This window comes from Wyeomyia smithii, chromosome 3 (genome assembly GCF_029784165.1).
Source record: "Wyeomyia smithii strain HCP4-BCI-WySm-NY-G18 chromosome 3, ASM2978416v1, whole genome shotgun sequence".
Taxonomy (NCBI): Eukaryota; Metazoa; Arthropoda; class Insecta; order Diptera; family Culicidae; genus Wyeomyia; species Wyeomyia smithii.
The window spans coordinates 107,156,325-107,173,511 of NC_073696.1; the positions used below are offsets into that span (position 1 = coordinate 107,156,325).

General features: G+C 42.6%; 3 protein-coding genes across 4 annotated transcripts in view; 2 read left to right on the top strand and 1 right to left on the bottom strand.

Annotated features, from left to right (window-relative positions):
- Positions 1–17,187, bottom strand: part of LOC129733242 (neuronal acetylcholine receptor subunit beta-3-like) — a 29,217-nt gene that overhangs the window by 11,641 nt on the left and 389 nt on the right. The window contains exons 3-8 of the mRNA XM_055694933.1: positions 17,009–17,163; positions 16,561–16,949; positions 16,352–16,504; positions 15,876–16,292; positions 3,256–3,351; positions 2,108–2,276 (exon numbers count right to left, since the gene is read on the bottom strand). Coding sequence (XP_055550908.1) covers positions 15,886–16,292; positions 16,352–16,504; positions 16,561–16,949; positions 17,009–17,163 — 1,104 coding nt within the window. The 3' untranslated portion in view covers positions 2,108–2,276; positions 3,256–3,351; positions 15,876–15,885. The remainder of the gene's footprint in view (positions 1–2,107; positions 2,277–3,255; positions 3,352–15,875; positions 16,293–16,351; positions 16,505–16,560; positions 16,950–17,008; positions 17,164–17,187) is intronic.
- On the top strand, positions 1,842–2,416 carry LOC129733248 (chymotrypsin-elastase inhibitor ixodidin-like). Its single transcript, XM_055694938.1, has 2 exons — positions 1,842–2,034; positions 2,100–2,416. Exons 1-2 carry the CDS (start codon positions 1,968–1,970, stop codon positions 2,354–2,356), a joined length of 324 nt encoding a protein of 107 aa, XP_055550913.1. The 5' UTR covers positions 1,842–1,967; the 3' UTR covers positions 2,357–2,416.
- Positions 3,470–11,836, top strand: LOC129733239 (acetylcholine receptor subunit beta-like). Of its 2 annotated transcripts, none has more exons than XM_055694929.1 (6): positions 3,470–3,741; positions 3,810–3,982; positions 10,236–10,283; positions 10,346–10,461; positions 10,514–10,878; positions 10,955–11,836. In XM_055694929.1, exons 1-6 carry the CDS (start codon positions 3,654–3,656, stop codon positions 11,518–11,520), a joined length of 1,356 nt encoding a protein of 451 aa, XP_055550904.1. In that variant the 5' UTR covers positions 3,470–3,653; the 3' UTR covers positions 11,521–11,836. The 2 variants fall into 2 exon arrangements, with proteins under 2 accessions (XP_055550904.1, XP_055550903.1); XM_055694928.1 differs by having other exon boundaries at positions 3,475–3,741; positions 10,934–11,836.

Sequence of the window (17,187 nt, forward strand, 5' to 3'; positions counted from 1 at the left end):
AAGTTAACGGGGGAACAGTGAGCTGGGCTTGTCGTAAATAAACCTGTGTGCCTGTGTGTCGTAAATAAACCTGTGGCCCTATCAACAGCAGAAGCGGAATTTATCGCACTTGCTGAAGCAGCACAAGAAGCTCTATGGTTGAAATTGCTACTGCGGGTGCTAAATGATGAACAGAAAGTTGTCATACACGAAGACAACCAAAGTTGTCTACAAATTATTAAGAGAGAAAAATTAACAAGGAAAATGAAGCACATAGCGACGAAGTTTTATTTTACAAAGGATCTAGTTGAGAAGCAAGAGATGAAGTGTATCTACTGCCCATCTAAAGATATGGTAGCAGACCTCATGACGAAACCATTGCAGCGCGTTAGACTGGAAAAACTAGCAAAACTAATTGGATTAACCATTACCGTTTAGGAGGAGTGATAGAGTAGAAAACGGAAATGGTCATAGTAGGCTAAGTATTATTAACGTCAGTAGTTTAGAAAGAAATTTAGCCCATTCGTATTTGTTCATTCGTTTAACCAAGACGTATTCACTTGTATATAATAATAGTTATTAGTAAAAGAAAGTTTTTCAGCGAAGCGAAGTTAATTTAAAATGGAAATTTGTGGAATTAATAAACGATAATAAAACAGTTTGACGCGCATAAATTAAAAAATAATAATAAAATAATAGACATAAAAAAAAAAAAGAAAAGTTGTTTGAATAATTTACCTATTTTGCGTATATTGAATATAACCTGTTCACTGATGTCGAAGGTGAAATATGAAATTACGTATTGGCGTGAATATTTGAAAAATTTCATGCCTGAAATAGAAATATCTTCAAAACGGATGCATTTGAAAAATTGATCATTGTGATTTGCTATGTCCACTGGAAGAGTTGAAATTCGAAAAAATCTTTAAAATTTATCTTTATTTATCTTTACAAAGTTTTACCAAAATTCATATCAGAGTAAAAATGGGATCATTCGTAATTGATTTGTTTGTGAATATATTCCCTTAAATATCATAAAATTTCATGTCTGTGCTCCACCCTTATGAAAACTTGTTAGTCCATCTTTGTGGTACATCAAGTATAGATGTCAAATAGGTAAATAAGTATAAATATTTTTCCTACTAGGTAAACCACTTTGTTTCTGGTAAGCATTAAATGCCCCCCTAATGAAAAATCCAGTTTATTTAGTATTATAAAAGTTCATACAGTTGGACAGCGTAATTATATTCCCCTAACAAAAAAATAAACGGTAAAGCGTGAAGTATTTTTTGTTTGCTGAGTTTTGCTGTGTTCTGTGATATTTTATATAACAAACCCGGACATTGCTTTTTTGTCTTAGGCGGCCTCCATAAATTACGTAACGCTCATAGGAGGGTGAGGGGGTATCTTTGAGCGTTACGATTTGTTACGTAGGGAAGGGAGGAGGTAAGATGAGCGTTACGTAACACAAAAACTCTGGAGAGACTCTCCAAAAACGAGCATTTTCACCAGGCAAATTCTCCTACAGCGCTACGTAATTACATATGGGGGATCGGGGTCCAAAAATTGTTTTTTTTTTGCGTTGCGTAATTTATGGATGCCGCCTCAATTAAAAATTCACTAGGAATTGACCCTATAAACTCTATCTCCGCAAGGACATAGCAAATTCATTTTATTTGTGCATTAGCTTTTTGACATGAAATGTTCTCAAGTTTCATTCTAAATATATAATAAAGCATAATTTTTAGAGCTAGACATGTGACGTAAAACTTCTCTAGAAATGCGGAAACGTTCAATTTAGTCATTGTCGAATATACTGGAAGGTTTGTTTATATTGGTCTTCACGTCTGCATCTCAGTTTAACAGTTTAACCTACGACAAAGAAACTCTTGAATGATTTTGCACATATATAAACCTTGTGCAGCTTCTGCAATTCATTCATTAATTGATTGTGTTAGCAGACATCCAAAACAATAATATTTACAGTAATGAAGCTAGCAGTTATCACAGTTCTTGCTACAGCCTACGCTTCTATGGTTAATGGAGTGCCTTATGGTAAGTAACCAAAGACGTATAGGTTTATCAATGTTTGTTCATAAATTTGTTCAATTTGATATCAGATACTTACTGCAACGGAATAAACGAAGTCTTCTCGACTTGTGGATGTCCTTCGACGTGCGATTCCTATCTGTACGGCGGATACGAAGGATGTGGTTCGGGGTGTCAGCGCGGATGCTTTTGCCGGCCCGGCTACGTTCGCAATACGGTTGGCGTATGCATCGAAGAGGTCCAGTGCACTAGAAGATCATACTACCAACAATCAGTCGATTACTCTCCCTATGGATACTACGGTTATGACAACGATCTGTGGTATTAATTCATCATTTTTACGAGGGACTTAAAATGAGTGTATTAATAAAATGACTCAGTTGCAGTTGTGAGTTTTGAACCAATTTTGTTTCCACTGAAAATAATGTAGTCCATGTTTAGTCCTACAATTCAACGAGCTTCTCTAGAGCAGTGGTTTTCAACCTTCTTCAGTTCATGCACCCCCTTTTGATAATTTTTACAAGCTTTTCCCCCCCTATGGGCACCATGAAAGAAAAGCTGTAGTAATTAAAAAATAAAAGGCTTTTTAAACTTTAATTTTGACCAGGTTTCAAGCAGGAGCAGGAGAACACCAATACACGGGCATACAATTCAGCATCTCTTGTGAAGGTGTGTGTGACGATTTATCGTTAACAAGCACATTTGAAAAAAAAAATGAAAAAAATGTCGCACCACCGTCAATCACAAAAGCTCATTACATGTGAAATTTTTCCACTCGCAATTCCCCCCCTGCAACGGTTAAATTCCCCCCTAGGGGGGAATTCCCCCCCGGTTGAAAACCGCTGCTCTAGAGCATCTAAACTCAAGCTCGTTCCATTTTCAATGTCATAATTCTTCTCATCTGAGCGTGAATTTGTCCGAATAATTCTGAATGAGCGGGCTTAAACTGACTTAATTCGTTTACACGTGATGCATAGCATGCGGGGCGAATATGTCGCGTAAAAATGACAAACTTTTCACATGTGTCTCTGTGATCATGATCGTGACAATGCTCGTAGTAAATGTCCACCCTCGCACCAGTGGATAGCAGGTGATTAGTGGTCACTCTGGTCGCGGTGAAACGGTTTAAGTTGTTTCAATGTTCACTACTTGTAGAGTTCCAAAAATTCGATGAAAATGGGTTGAATTAAGCTATTAAGATGCGTTTGTGGTAAACTGTTGACTTACTGTGTCGCGCTACCGGCTAGGTTGTTCTATCCAATTGATTATCTCGTTCCGCTGTCTGTAGGTACACATCTATCCGAATGAGGTTGTGTTTATACTCTAAGCAGATAGACATAAAATAAAGTGCAATTTTAATGACGTTTCCCTCGAGACACGGCACAATATTTTCAACATTACTGGCTGGACAATGCATGTATGCACAGCTGCAATTGCTGTTTCAATGATGCGGCCATTGAAACTATAGCCAGTAGTGCAAGGAATATTGCATTGCTGATGGAGGTGGGCTGTAGAACAATTCGGATTCATAAGTATGCCGTACGGTGATAGTGCATTTGAATCATCGTAATCAGTTCTGATCAGCCTTGATACAGGAGCATACCGTTGGTTCTGATTGGGCAAAGATGCCGAATTTCGCTGGTTGGTGGCAACCGGTGACACTCGCGGCCACTGCGTGGATAATTTGCTGTCTCAGCATCAGTGGAACCAGTGGTAAGCGGAATAATAACGTAAAAGTGTAGTGATGGTAAACATAATATAACTAAAGTGCATTTCCTAAGGTTCCACGGAAGCTATCGATTGTGCTCATGGCTACCAGGGTAACAATTCGGAGTTGATACTGAGGGATGCGCTTCTCTGCGGAACCGGATACGATATTCGAAAAAGACCGGTGAAAAATCAGCAGGATCGTGTGGCTATGTATATTGGAGCGAAAGTCATGAGTGTTGAGCTGGTGAGTTTTCGCCCCTCATAATAATAAAAATAAATTATAAGGTTGATATAAGTGAACAAATTTCCTGAGTGTGTGTTTATTATTGCATATTTTCAAATAAATCATATAAAGTATCAGCTCTATTATTGTCAGGGGGGTAGATGGTGTTCAAGATCGTTAGTTGCTTGCATGATGGTTCTTCATAATGCAGAGTACCTCTCTGCAAAATATTAGTTCTCTATGACTTCATTAACCCCCCGGACGATTATAGGTAAAACCTGACGATAATAGAGCCGATACCCTACATAGGTATTTACAACGTTTAAAATAATTGCATGCATTTGTTCCTTTGGTACCCAGTGATAACTTTGAATTTAAATTGAAATTCTTGGAGTTTTTATAATTACATCATAATAGCACAGACTAACAGACATAACACTTTGTACAAATTTTCAATAAATTCATCGTTCGGATGATACCAGTACTTTACGTTTATAACACTAGCACAATGTGCTGCCGTGTTCGCGCTGCGTCCTGTATTTCGACATCAGCGCTAGCGTACGTGCATGTGTCAAATTGGGAATCACACAATATGTATGAGATTGCCTTACAGCGCCCCAGACGGTGTTGTCGCGCGATGACTGTTATTCGATAAGAAATTTGAAAAGATCGTTTTTTCGTGACGATGGAGCTAGATTCCAGTGTTACGTCTGTTAGTCTGTGATAATAGTGTTATGTTTAAGGAATAGATGAATCAATAATTTTGTCAATAATTTATTTGTCTTGTTACGCCATCTTTCCATTACACTAATGGATTACCGGAATTCGGAAATGAAACAAATACTTTCACTTTTTATCTCAATTTTCCAAGTGAAATGATCTCTGAGACAAGAAAAATTTATTCAACCTCTTTTCCTCTAGGCGGTTCCTCTAGGACAGGACGTGACAAGAGAAACCAAAAATCACCCAAAGTTCTGTCAAAGTGAAAGCCCTCTCTAATTGGTCGAACTTAACGCAGTAGAAGAATTTGCTCAATAAAAATTATCGACTTTGGAGAATCTCTCCAAAGATTTTTTGTTACGTAACGCTGATCTTACCTCCCCTATGTAACAAATAGTAACGCTCAAGGATACCCCCTCTCCCCCATATGAGAGTTACGTAATTAATGGACGCCGCCGAAGTATTTCTTGGCAAATTTATCGACCTTCGTCTTCCGAAACTTCTCCGGAATATCCAGGCGGGATTTGCCGACGAAAAACTCTAGGCCGGGGATCTGATTGGTGCCCGCTTCAATGTACGTCTCGTCGTCTATTAAGTTACATTTCAAAAACACTAACCACGCGTGGTACGGTTTCCTGGCGCGGGATTTGACCACGGAATTCTGACTATCGGTTCGCTTAGGCGTTTTCCTTCCCTTAACGTTATGAAGTCTCGTCTGCTGGACGAACCAGGCGGACGAACTGACTTTCTTGGCCACGTCCTGAATTGAATGGGTCGGGTTGCGCATGTCGTCTGCGTCTCTTTGAACGATTTTACTACACGGTTGAATGGTCGATTTCCAACGATCCACCTGTGGGACTGGCCTAGAGTTTTCACGACCGTTCCCATAATTTTCTGCCGGAGCACTTAGTAATGAGGCATCTTCAAATCTGACCAGTACAGGGAAGAAACATAACGTTTTCTATACAGTGGAAGCAATCTCGTCTTCGAGCATTCGTTCAAATAAATTTGAGAATTTATTTGTTGGTTGATTGGGATTGGGTCGTATGAATCCGCATACGAGGGCGAAAGAAATTTATTGCATCGTACCACAATATATCTAGTTTATGGTAGCAGCGGTCATAAGCTCCTACAAGATCGTCTGTTGCGCATCTGTGCGGCTACGACAGACACAGTACGCAATCTTCACGATTACGTGCAGGAGTTTTTCTCGGTAGAAGTTGGAATTGCCTTAGCTCCTAATTGGGAAGTAGCCCAAGGCTATTCTTAAAGATACGACAGTTCGGACAACAAACGGAAGTTTCGAAACCGGGCTAATCTATGCACAAGACAACATAGTATTCCCGCATAGTAAACTGCTGGCTGAGCTCCGGTAGAGATGCTCGGAAAAAGGACTGAAGCCTCGTCGCGAATCGTTGATTACGATGGGGTGCAATGTCACTATCTTCGGATCGATTTGTTCTCCGGCGCAGTCACAGTATGTTGTAATCCTGAATGCAACGGAGAATGAGCCAGAATTTTCCAAGGCGGCAGTGGCGCTCAAGGAGAAGCACTACGTCAATGATTATCTCAACAGTTTCGACACTGAAAAAAATGCCGTCAAATTGGCGTTGGAAGTAGCCGAGATTCACCGAAAAGCAGATTTGCTTATAAGCAACTAGGTTTCAAATCGCTTCTCAGTTTGGAGGTTATGGACCTTACAATGAATAGCCAAAGCGGGTTGGAACACGTTCTCGATTTATCCTGGATGACAATCGAAGATGTGTTCTCCGTCAAGTACAATCTGCAAGATAATCTGAAGTCGCTTGTAGAAGGCGACAATGTGCCGACGAAGAGGATGATGCTGAGTTTTGTATTGAAAATCTACGATCACTTGGAGCTGGCCGATTTACTGGTAATTAATGGTAAAATCCTGCTGCAGGACGTTTCCGACACTCCCGAAAATATGTTCATCCGGTGAAAACCGTGGCTGCAAGCTCTAAAGGAGTTGGACAACGTTGCATCTGTTGCAATGACCTGTAGCTTTACATTTTTGTGGACGGCAGTGAGCAAGCCAACTCTGCAGCAGTTTACTTCCGTGTTCGACTGGTGTTTAATAGAGCTGTGGTTGGTACCCGCTTACGCAAGACTATCGAAAAAGGTCACTTGGTACAAGTGACCTTCTTCGATAGTCAGCGATTCCAGCACTGTTATTTCGTGGATTAAATCAGATACTTCCCGATATCGATAATACGTGGCGTTTAGAGCCAACCAGATGTTATCTCTGTCAAATACCGACGAATGGGAGTGAAAATAATCGCAGCCGACGAAGCCACGAAGCTGGGTAGAGAACCGAACTGCAAGCTTTACAGTTGATGGATGCTTGGACCCGCCTTTCTGTACCAAAAGAATAAGGATTACGGATTTCTGATAATCTTGCCCAAACGTCATCCGATTAACAAACTTGTTGTTGAACTAGTATCGTTGAAAATATCGTCAGCTTGAGTGCACAGGTTCGGTCACTAGACAAACAACTCCTCAGATGATCCCGATGACCGTCCGTGGCTGCGTATCACTCCTTTCGTTCAACTCTTTACCGTCATAGGTATCGGTTAATTTGGGCCAAATCTTGTAAAGATCGGTTGTAGTCCTCTTTAACTCTGGGTAGCGATCTTTACGTACCTAACAGCTCGAGTCCTGCACCTGGAAGTAATACACAACCTAACAACCGACTCGTGTATAAAGATAGTTCGACAATTCGCAGAGGAGCATCGAGGGTAGCATTCAAATCCGCTAAGGTAACGCTTGAGAGCGCAATGAAGGCCAGTAAATGAGCCTGTTTCGATAGACTACGCGACAGTGCCAATACAAACCCGTGGGTTGTCACCTACAGGACTGTAACAGCCAAGGCCAGAGGTGCGTCGGCCCCGGCAGTGCAATCAACAGCGATGTTGGAGCGGATCATTAAGGGAATTTTCCCACGCCACGAGCCAAATACTTTGCCTCTGACTGTTGAGTTACCACAAACAGCTAGTGACGACAGCCGCGCAGAGGTCGAGAAGACGGTAAGGGTAACGGACGATGAACTCATTGAGATCGCAAACTCCCTGCGGGTGAGCAAGGCACCGTGACCAGACGGAATCCCGAACTGGTAATTATGACAGCCATAAACGTTGTTCAGGGCGGTCATGCAGAAATGCTTAGATGACTGTCTCTTCCCGGACAAGGAAGTGACAGAGACTGATATTACTGCCGAAGGCCGAGAAACCCCCGGCATATAGGCACAGCTGGCAAAGGGCTTGAGAGGGTAATCCTCAACAGACTTGTGAGATTCACCGAGAGTGAAACCGGTCTGTGGATGCTACTCTCTTTGTTACCAAGATAGTACTCCAGCATAAAAAAGGGGTATTCGCTACTGCGTAATTTTCAGACCAGATGTGAAGATTGCTTTCAATAGCACCAGCTTGGACTCTATAGCCTATGCGCTTCCCAGTCTACAAGATTCTAGAAAATTACTTCCAGAATCCAGAATCATCCCGGCGATGAATCGAAAGGCGTCATGGGGAATTTAACTGTCACCTGACACAGATCCTGCTTGGTCTTGGCTGCTCAAGCAGAACCTGCAAGGGCAAGTTATCCTTGTGTCCATGATGTGCGCGTGCGGTGATAACTGCTGTCCTCGTTTTGCACAGGTGAGGAGCGAAAACATAATGTGGCGGATGTGTGACGACGAGGGCACCAGGAGAGCCGTCAGCAACGTTGCTTCCCGGATCGTTCTCACGTTGTAAGGCATTAATCGAAGCATCTACTATCGAAATGCCAGTGAAAGCTAACTGGCCGCCTCCAGGGAGTTACCTAAGATGTTATTAAATAAGAAGGTGCACTAAGCACACTCGCCCCTCCCTGGTCTAACAGTAATCCCAGGGAGAAAAAGGCTGTAGACCAGAGATTGAAACGAAGAGGAGCACCAGATATAGTACACAGCAAACGGTACTGACTTCATAGGCGCCTGAGGAGAGCTCGACGATGAGTTGCGGGAGATCAACTCAGCCATGGGCAACACCATTACGTACACGGATACTCAGTGGTGGTTCAACCCACTATCAGCCCCTCTCATACTGGGAGAGAATGGTGCGTTCAGTAAATACGGCACTTGGAGTAAGTTGAACGTTGAATCGTTCGTGATATTTGTGGTCGAAACTGAGCACATAGCTAATTCCTGGTTGTTGATTTACCTATCAGTGCACAGCAGATATTTTGAACTTCGATTTTTTCTTTTGCTCAGACGGATTAGCTTCGTTTGGAGACGTTGGATTCCTAAAAATTTGCCGATCTTAACTCTGCGGTTCTAGTGGTTCCTCGATGTACTACCGATCAAAGAAAGAGCCTTGGTGATAATAGTCGATAGGAAATTTCGGGACCAGTTGAATCGAGGTCGAATATGTACAATCTTTCCTGGGAAGGACGGAGTTGCGCATCGCACGGATGTGGAAACAGTGACCGATGTGCTGAAATGCTGGTTTGCATCCTAACGGTTCTGGATTGACTGAGAGTGAATTGTCCAGGACAAATCAGCGGAACTGAGTTAACCGCTGTTTTGTCCTGCACAAATCACTCTCGGTCAATCCAAAACTGCTAGGATGCAGGGGGATATTACGGCACGCGCCTCGGCTCTGTTGGCGTTCATGCGCTTGGGAGTACGAAGGTATGTGGAGAACTGTCAGTACAGGTTGTCGATAATTCCTTGTCAAAAATAGAAATAGAATCAGATGTGTCTTTTAGAATATAATCCATGACTTTCCGGTCCAATACAGGATTGCTCAAACCAGGTTTTCAATCCCCTTTTGGCAGAATTAAGTATTAAATACAAAACTTTTCGATAACTTTTCAGTTAGTTCCGTAGTTTGGTTTGATGTTATTCACTTTTCGGTGCACCGGATGCAATTTTTTTAGCTTTCTAATTTGAACCGCGATATCTTGAAAACAACCTTTTAAACTTAAAGAACTGGCTTTGTTTATACTTTTTTTTTTACTTTTTGACTTGTTGATACTTATATTTAATTATTTTGAACAAGTCTGGGTAAATCTAATCCGATATAAACAATGTGCAGGAAAGCTGAAAGGTTGAGGCGGTCAGCGAAAAGACCGAAAATTTAATTTTAATATTTGTAAATCTAATTATAAATTTTGTAAATCACATTTTTTTCCAACTGTGATAGAGAGCTTTTTCAGGCTGGGAACGACAAAAACTGGTATTGTCTTTTGTGGCAGACAGTTTTGTTGGAGTCCATTAAAAGCAGACGATAAAATATTGTCGTACCTAATTGATCGGTGGAGACTCTGTCAGTACGATACACTGAATAATGAATATGTATAGGAAAACAGAAACATAGAGCCAATTTCAATTTCATATGCGAAACTCGGATGTTTATGCATTAAGGCAAAAACAGTTGATTATTATGTATTATAATTCCTACAAAAAAGCTTCTTACTGAATCCTTTCACAGTTAGCAGAAATCAATAAATTACTTATGTTTAAAAAATATTGCTATTTTAAACTCAATATCATTTACAGGTGCATAACTCCAACGCGAGACTGGAAATAACTGTTGAGTTATCAATGGTAAGCTTTAACAAGACAATTACTCCGATTAGTGTTCAGTTTTGCTTTCCATCTTGAAACAGCAATGGTTCGATGCGTATCTCCACTGGAACAAAAAGGAACACGCGGACATCAATACTCTTTCGATCACAGAGCAGGAGATTTGGTTGCCAAAGCTGGCAGCGAAGTCTTTGCTAAAGTACATATTTGACCTCTACTTAGTGATGCCATTTGAAGTATTTTTCTTTTAGATCACGCACTCAGGGTGGCAGCCACTGTTTTCAGGTCAAATGTCATCTAAGCTTCAACGGCGAGGTGATGTACTCTATGCTGTGCACTTATGGCGTGGACTGTTTCGATAATTCGCGTCATTGGGCGTTCGAAACGAAAAACTGTCCGCTGAGGATTTTTACGCCGGATTACGATATCAACCAGCTTTCGTTGTTTCATTTTCAGCGTCGACTGTCGTATGCAGTGTCTGGGGTGCTGCCCTATAAGATAACCTCATTTCAAATGGCAATTGTCAATAACACGGTGCACCCGGAGTTCAGGATGGACATAATCGTGGAGCGATTGATCGGTCCGCATTTGGTTGTCTTTTTCATATTTATTATCAGTAAGTAAAATATCGCCATTACAATGTCAATAATATCCATTGAATTTATTTTTAGTATTGTTTATTTTAAATTTAGTAATCACTTGGTTGAGAATTGATAGTTCCATTCGAGCGGTAATTACATTCGCCTCTTTGGCACTACATTGTGCCTACACTTGCATACTGTATTGGTACGCCAGTACTAGGATGGAACCAGCGCTAAAGTTAGCTCATCTATTGCTGGGATCATTACTCTGGACGTTCGCTTTAGTCGGATTACTAGCTTACTCAGAAAAAATGTCAAAACGTGACTGTACCGGTGTTCCTCACTTTCTTCGGAATATTTATCGAACGCTTTCCAGAATTGCCAGCATTAAACCATTTCTGCAGTTGGGCTATATCAACCTGGAGGATCCTCTGATAAAACCAACCACGGAAAGCTCCGAGGCACGAATGACCAACCACGTGACCGAAGAGCAATCGATGCCACCACTGCCTTCCCCACCGACCCAGGATACTTCTATCGAGCAGGCAGATTCTGACGAGGAAGTCGATCCAAGCGACGTCAAGTGGAGCGTGTTTTTGCAACCTTTCGATCGTATCGTCTTTTGCGGAATTGCGACAACCTACGTGTTCATGCTGATGGTGCTGTTTCTGGCGTGAGTTCGTTCAATCTAGCCGGAGTAGCATGCGATGGAGGAAAGACGGGCTCACAGCTCAATTGAATGCAATGTAATAAAACCAATAAACAATAAGGAAATTTCCCATGTTTGTCACTAGCTAGGAATAGGAAGATTACTAGACCACATCCACAGGCGGGGAATGTTCATTGATTAGTGGCTGCTGAGAGCAGCATAACTAGTGATGGTATGGAACCAGTCACTTCCGTTCAGAAATTAATGTGTTCGGTGCTAGCTTTAGTGTTTGCAAACGGCCGAAAATTTAGTTTTATTACGACATTAAAAGATCGTTCCAACTAGATGATGGCTTTTTATTCAGTCGTGATGGAATTTCGGTCGTTGCGTTCGAGTGATGGGTGTGCAATTTAATTTATGGCGTGTATCGGCAAAAACGTAACGGAAGAAAGCACTTAACCCTCTAGTACCCAAATTAATTTTTAGATGGACTTCGAAAAAATCACTATTAAGCCTCATAAACATTTTTTAAGTTCTTATTGAAGCTATTTAGAGGTTCGACTGAAGACCGCCTAGACGCGTAATTGAAAGTAGTGGAATGATCATGGTGAAATCCAACTGATCTTATGCAAAATTTGTTTTGTTTAAAACATGTGTGACATTATCCTTTCAAGTAAAACTTTCAAACAGTTTATTAGTCGAAGAAAGCAAACTGATTGGTCGATAACTTGAAACCTCAGCTCGATCTGGCTTTAAAATTGCAGTAATTTTACCTTTTCCCATAATTTGGAAAAATATGCAATTTTGAAACAACTATAGAACTTTTTTAATCTCTTTGTGCTCTCAGGGAGATGGTTGATAATTATTTAAAAAATCCTCATGATAACATGATAACACTACTTGACGTAAATAACACCATCACCAACAAAATGAGTAAGAATAAATTGATTGTGAACGATGACAGTAATGGAATCCTCTGCATACGTACACAACGGGGCAGCGAAAAAAATACAACCAACAGTCTCCAGCCATGGTATGGTTTTTGCTGTACGCTAAAGTCGTCTCCATTTCACTCGGGCCATGGCTGCAATTCGTCAGCTCTGCAGTCTGCGTAGGGTCCGTAAGTCGTCTTCAACCTGATCGATCCACCTAACGGATTGGTCTCAAGAACCATCTTTACCGGGCTGTCGTCCAACATTCTTACGACATGCCCAGCCCACCGCAACCTGCCAACCTTAGCGGTGTGGATGATAGATGGTGCCCTAAGCAGCTCCTGCAGCTCGTGATTCATTTGCCTTCTCCACGTTCCGTTCTCCATCTGTAGTCCACCGAAGATGGTACACAACACCTTCCGCTCGAAGACCGCAAGGGCGCGTTGGTCTTCCATAAGCATAATCCATGTCTCATGCCCGTAGAGGACTACCGGTCTGATCAGCGTCTTGTAGATGATTAACTTGGTGCGGCGACAAATTCTACTCGATCGGAGCGTCCTCCAGAGACCAAAGTATGCACGATTTCCTGCCATAATGCGCTGTTGAATTTCTCTGCTGGTATCGTTGTCGGCAGTTACAAGTGAGCCCAGATACACGAACTCATCAACCACCTCGATTTCATCCCCACCAATTTGAACTCGAGGTGGGAGGTTAGCACTGTCCTCTCGTGAACCTCTTCCTTTCATGTACTTCGTCTTCGATGCATTGATGACCAGTCCAATCCGTTTGGCTTCAGCCTTTAGTCCGATGTACGTATCCGCCATCTTCACAAAGGTTCGAGCCACAATGTCAATATCGTCGGCGAAACCAAACAGTTGAACCGACTTTTGGAATATCGTGCCACTCGTGTTAATCCCCGCTCTTCTAATGACACCTTCCAGGGCAATGTTAAACAGTAGGCACGAGAGAACCTAAACCTCTTCATGTTTCGAAGGGGCTTGAGAGTGCAGTGACTACATACATCACTCGATCCATCGTCGCTTTGTATTCGCGGCGTTTCCCATAAACTGCCGAACCGCGAATATCTGATCCGTGGTGGCACGGGCACCCATGAATCCCGCCTGGTAGTGCCCCACGAACTGCTTTCGTGATAGTCGTGATTCATCGTCGCTTTGACCAATTGCGTTAGTTTGTCGGGAAATCCGTATTTGTGCATAATTTGCCATAGCTGGTCTCGATCAATTGTGTCGTACACTGATTTGAAATCGATGAATAAGTGGAGTGTGGGCACTGATCCTGATATATGATCCGTGGTGGCGCGGACACCCATTAATCCCGCTTGGTAGTGCCGCACGAACTGCTTCACAAGTGGTGATGCTCGACGGCAGAGTATTTGGGAGAGTACCTTGTAGGCGGCGTTCAGCAGAGTAATTGCCCGGTAATTGCAGCACTCCAGCTTGTCACCCTTTTTGTAGATGGGACTCACAATACCTTCCATGCACTCCTCCAGTACTCGTTCTTCCTCCCAAATCTTGTCAATGGCCCAGTGCACGCCTCCAACCAGAATTTCTTCTTCGTATTACAAAAGCACGCTGGGAAGTTGGTCCACTCCAGCAGCTTTATTGTTTTTCAGCCGGCCAATCTCCTGCTCCTCCTCCAGGAAATTGGGGGGTATCCTGTTGTCTTCTTCTCGTGCACCAAGATCCGTTGCCTTACCGTTCTCGCGCTCTACTGCATCGCCGTTCAGATGCTCATCGAAGTGCTGCTTCCACCTTTCAATCTCCTGCACATATCGGCCTGCGGCATGTAGCTGTTCAGCTTCGCGTAAAACTTACGAGTGTTGTTAGCTTAGTACAGCTCTTCTATCGTTACACTATCTCGGTCCTCTTGCTGACGCTTCTTCCTCCGAAGGCCTGAGTGGCTGTTCCGTGCCTGTCGGTATCATTCCACGTTCGCTCTCGTACGGTGTTGCGGCATTCTCGCCCGTGCTGCGCTCTTCTCTTCGACTAACTGTTTGAATTCACCGTCAAATCAGTCATTTCTATGATTCGGAGCCTTTGCACCTAGTAGCGCTAGAGCAGTGCTACCTATGGCGAATCGAATGTTCCTCCAGCCATCTTCAAAAGTAACTGCGCCAAGCTGCTCTCCCATCGGTAACGCTACCTCTAGCTGCTGCGCGTATTACTGTGCAACCGCGGCGTCCCGCAGTTGCTCAATATTTGGTTTCGGCGTTCGACTTCGGCCAGTGTAATACACCGTCGAAAGGTTTGAGCGCTTTTACACAGCTACCAAATAGTGGTTCGAATCTATGTTCGCACTGCCGAAGCGTGAACGTTGATGATGTCGGAGAGGGACCGTGGAACGTGGTCGATTTGATTCTTTTGATTCCCTGTCTGTTTGTCAGGTGAACTTCAAGTGGATTTGTGGAAATTTTTGCGGGGGAAGAAAGTACTTAGGACTACCATACCACGGAAGGCCGCAAAGTTTATGCACTGATGGTCGTTGTCATTAGACACGGCGTGCAGGCTATCTGGCCCGATTACTGGTCTGCAGCGTTGCAAAGCGAGCGAGAAGCAAAGTCTTTCTCTTCCTTTTTGCTTGAGAACGAGACAAATGCTACGCTTCTCAAGTCTTTTGCACACACGGAATCGAGATACTCTTTCTTCTTCATGCATTCCCCTGAATAGTAGCAAGCACGCACCGACATCTCTGGAGCGACAGCTAGCTTAAATGGAGAATACTCCAGTGTGTGATATCGGCAGCTACAAGAACCTCGCTTGAGGTGTTGCATGCTGTTTATGAGTGAGACTAACAACACTGCCGGTCTGTACATTGCATTGCCTCCCGTCCTACCTTAGCATTAAAGTCCCCAATGACGACGACTTTCACGTCCCGTCGCGGGCAGCTATCGTAGACCTGCTTCAGCTGTGCGTAGAACGCTACCTTCACGTTATCGGGTCTTCCCTCATGTGAACAGAGCTGTAGTTGGAGAACCTGCCCTTTATCCTCAACTTGCATATCCTTGCGTTGATCGGCTACCACCCCATCACGCGTTGGCGCATCGTGCCCAGTACTATAAAGCTAGTTCCCAGCTCACCGGTGGTGCCACAACTCTGGTAGAAAGCAGCCGCCCGGTGCCCGCGTAATAATTGCTCGTCGGGTTCGTCGCTTCTACGTTGACTTATGAGAATACTCATTTAAGTCTCTGGAAATGTTATCTCCACTAGAAGCACTAATAAAGGTGAAACCTGTGTTAACCAGTGTTATAATCACATGATAACATGAATAAATAAATAAACAATATTTAACAGTCACTAGTTTGAATTTTAATGCTGTAACTAATACGTTGAAAGGTCTATTTAAGTTAATTTTTATCAGCAAACTCAGTAAAATTCTAACTACAATAATCAATAGAAATATGGATATATAATGATAAGTAGTAAGTTCTTACCAGTAGATACTTAATTTTTAGGGATAAGGGTGAGAAGCATAAAAACATATGCAATTATTACACCTAGAAAAAGTAACCTATCAATAATGAGCGCAACCGTTCTACAGAGCGTACTTTTTTCGACGATTTCTTGAGGTTCATTCGGGTTACTGCTGCTACCAACCAGAATAACAGTGTCCTCTGTAACTTCCTCGGCAGTACGCTCATTAACGCGGACATTTTCTGCCGCTTTGGAGCAACTGTCATCGTCTATGTCCGGGTTGACTAACTTTTGTCCGAGACGGTTACTAGTTAAGGAAATTATTAAACCCCTAATGGCGGCTGGTGCTTCCTTGTCACTTAAGTAGAGATGTTTGAGAAAAACGGTCATTATCAGCAGGATTGCGGTGATCATTAGAGAGTCTCGGAAGAAAAGCACTGGAATGGAATAATTGTTATAAGTAACTGAATTGCGGTGGTGGTGAAAATAACTATACCAAACAAAGGAGTCGTTGATCCGTTGAAGGGAATCATCCAGTAGAGGTTTTCAATAAATAAAAAATGCACGAAAAGATTCGATCCTAGGATGAGTAGTCGATCCAGCGAATAGCATTTTAGGCAAAGTGATATAAGATTTATAGCTAGCATTACTGTGGAAAAAGGAGTCATAACAAGTCTGATGATTTTTAGCGTGATTTCTACTTACCAAAAGCAGGTGTTAACACGACTGCGCAATGTGAACCGGAGTGTCGTTCTAGGATGTAATTGTAGATCAACGATGGATAGGTAGTATTTTTCTCCGGCAATGGTGACTGATGTTTTTGCACACTCATAGAGAGAATTTTCCACTCATTGTGTGTGTTGGTATCTTCCGATCCGAACGAGGTTCCGTTCACGATAAAATCTACCTCGTTCGAATGTTCCGCCCACATTCCAAAACGGATGCTGCAATTCTGACGATCAAACGGCCAGTTTGTATAATCCGATCGGCAAAGTGTGTGGTACTCGCATGCTGGGACACATTTCACTCTGCCACTGCTAACAAGAACACACTTTGGCGTAGTGCAGGAAGCATCTAAGTTGTTGCTGTAAAAACTTAAGAGAAAGTGAAACGATTAGTCAATAGTCACAGATAAAAGTCGATTAGAACGCACGCCGAGTACGGTGTCACGTCGGGTATCCAGATGTCATCAGATTTGATGATGAGTTCTTTGATGCCATCGTATTCCATGGGATTCCAATTTAAATACTCATCCTTCCACTGTAGTAACAGCCACACATTGATGTACAGTTTCTGAAGATTGTCTTCCTATAAACGTCAAAAGGCTGATTC

Coding starts and splice junctions, on each gene's coding strand:
- LOC129733248 (XM_055694938.1), top strand. CDS start 1,968: ATGAAGCTAGCAGTTATCACAGTTCTTGCTACAGCCTACGCTTCTATG. Junction 2,035..2,099: donor GGTTAATGGAGTGCCTTATG/GTAAGTAACCAA, acceptor ATTTGATATCAG/ATACTTACTGCAACGGAATA.
- LOC129733239 (XM_055694928.1), top strand. CDS start 3,654: ATGCCGAATTTCGCTGGTTGGTGGCAACCGGTGACACTCGCGGCCACT. Junction 3,742..3,809: donor CAGCATCAGTGGAACCAGTG/GTAAGCGGAATA, acceptor GCATTTCCTAAG/GTTCCACGGAAGCTATCGAT. Junction 10,284..10,345: donor TAACTGTTGAGTTATCAATG/GTAAGCTTTAAC, acceptor ATCTTGAAACAG/CAATGGTTCGATGCGTATCT.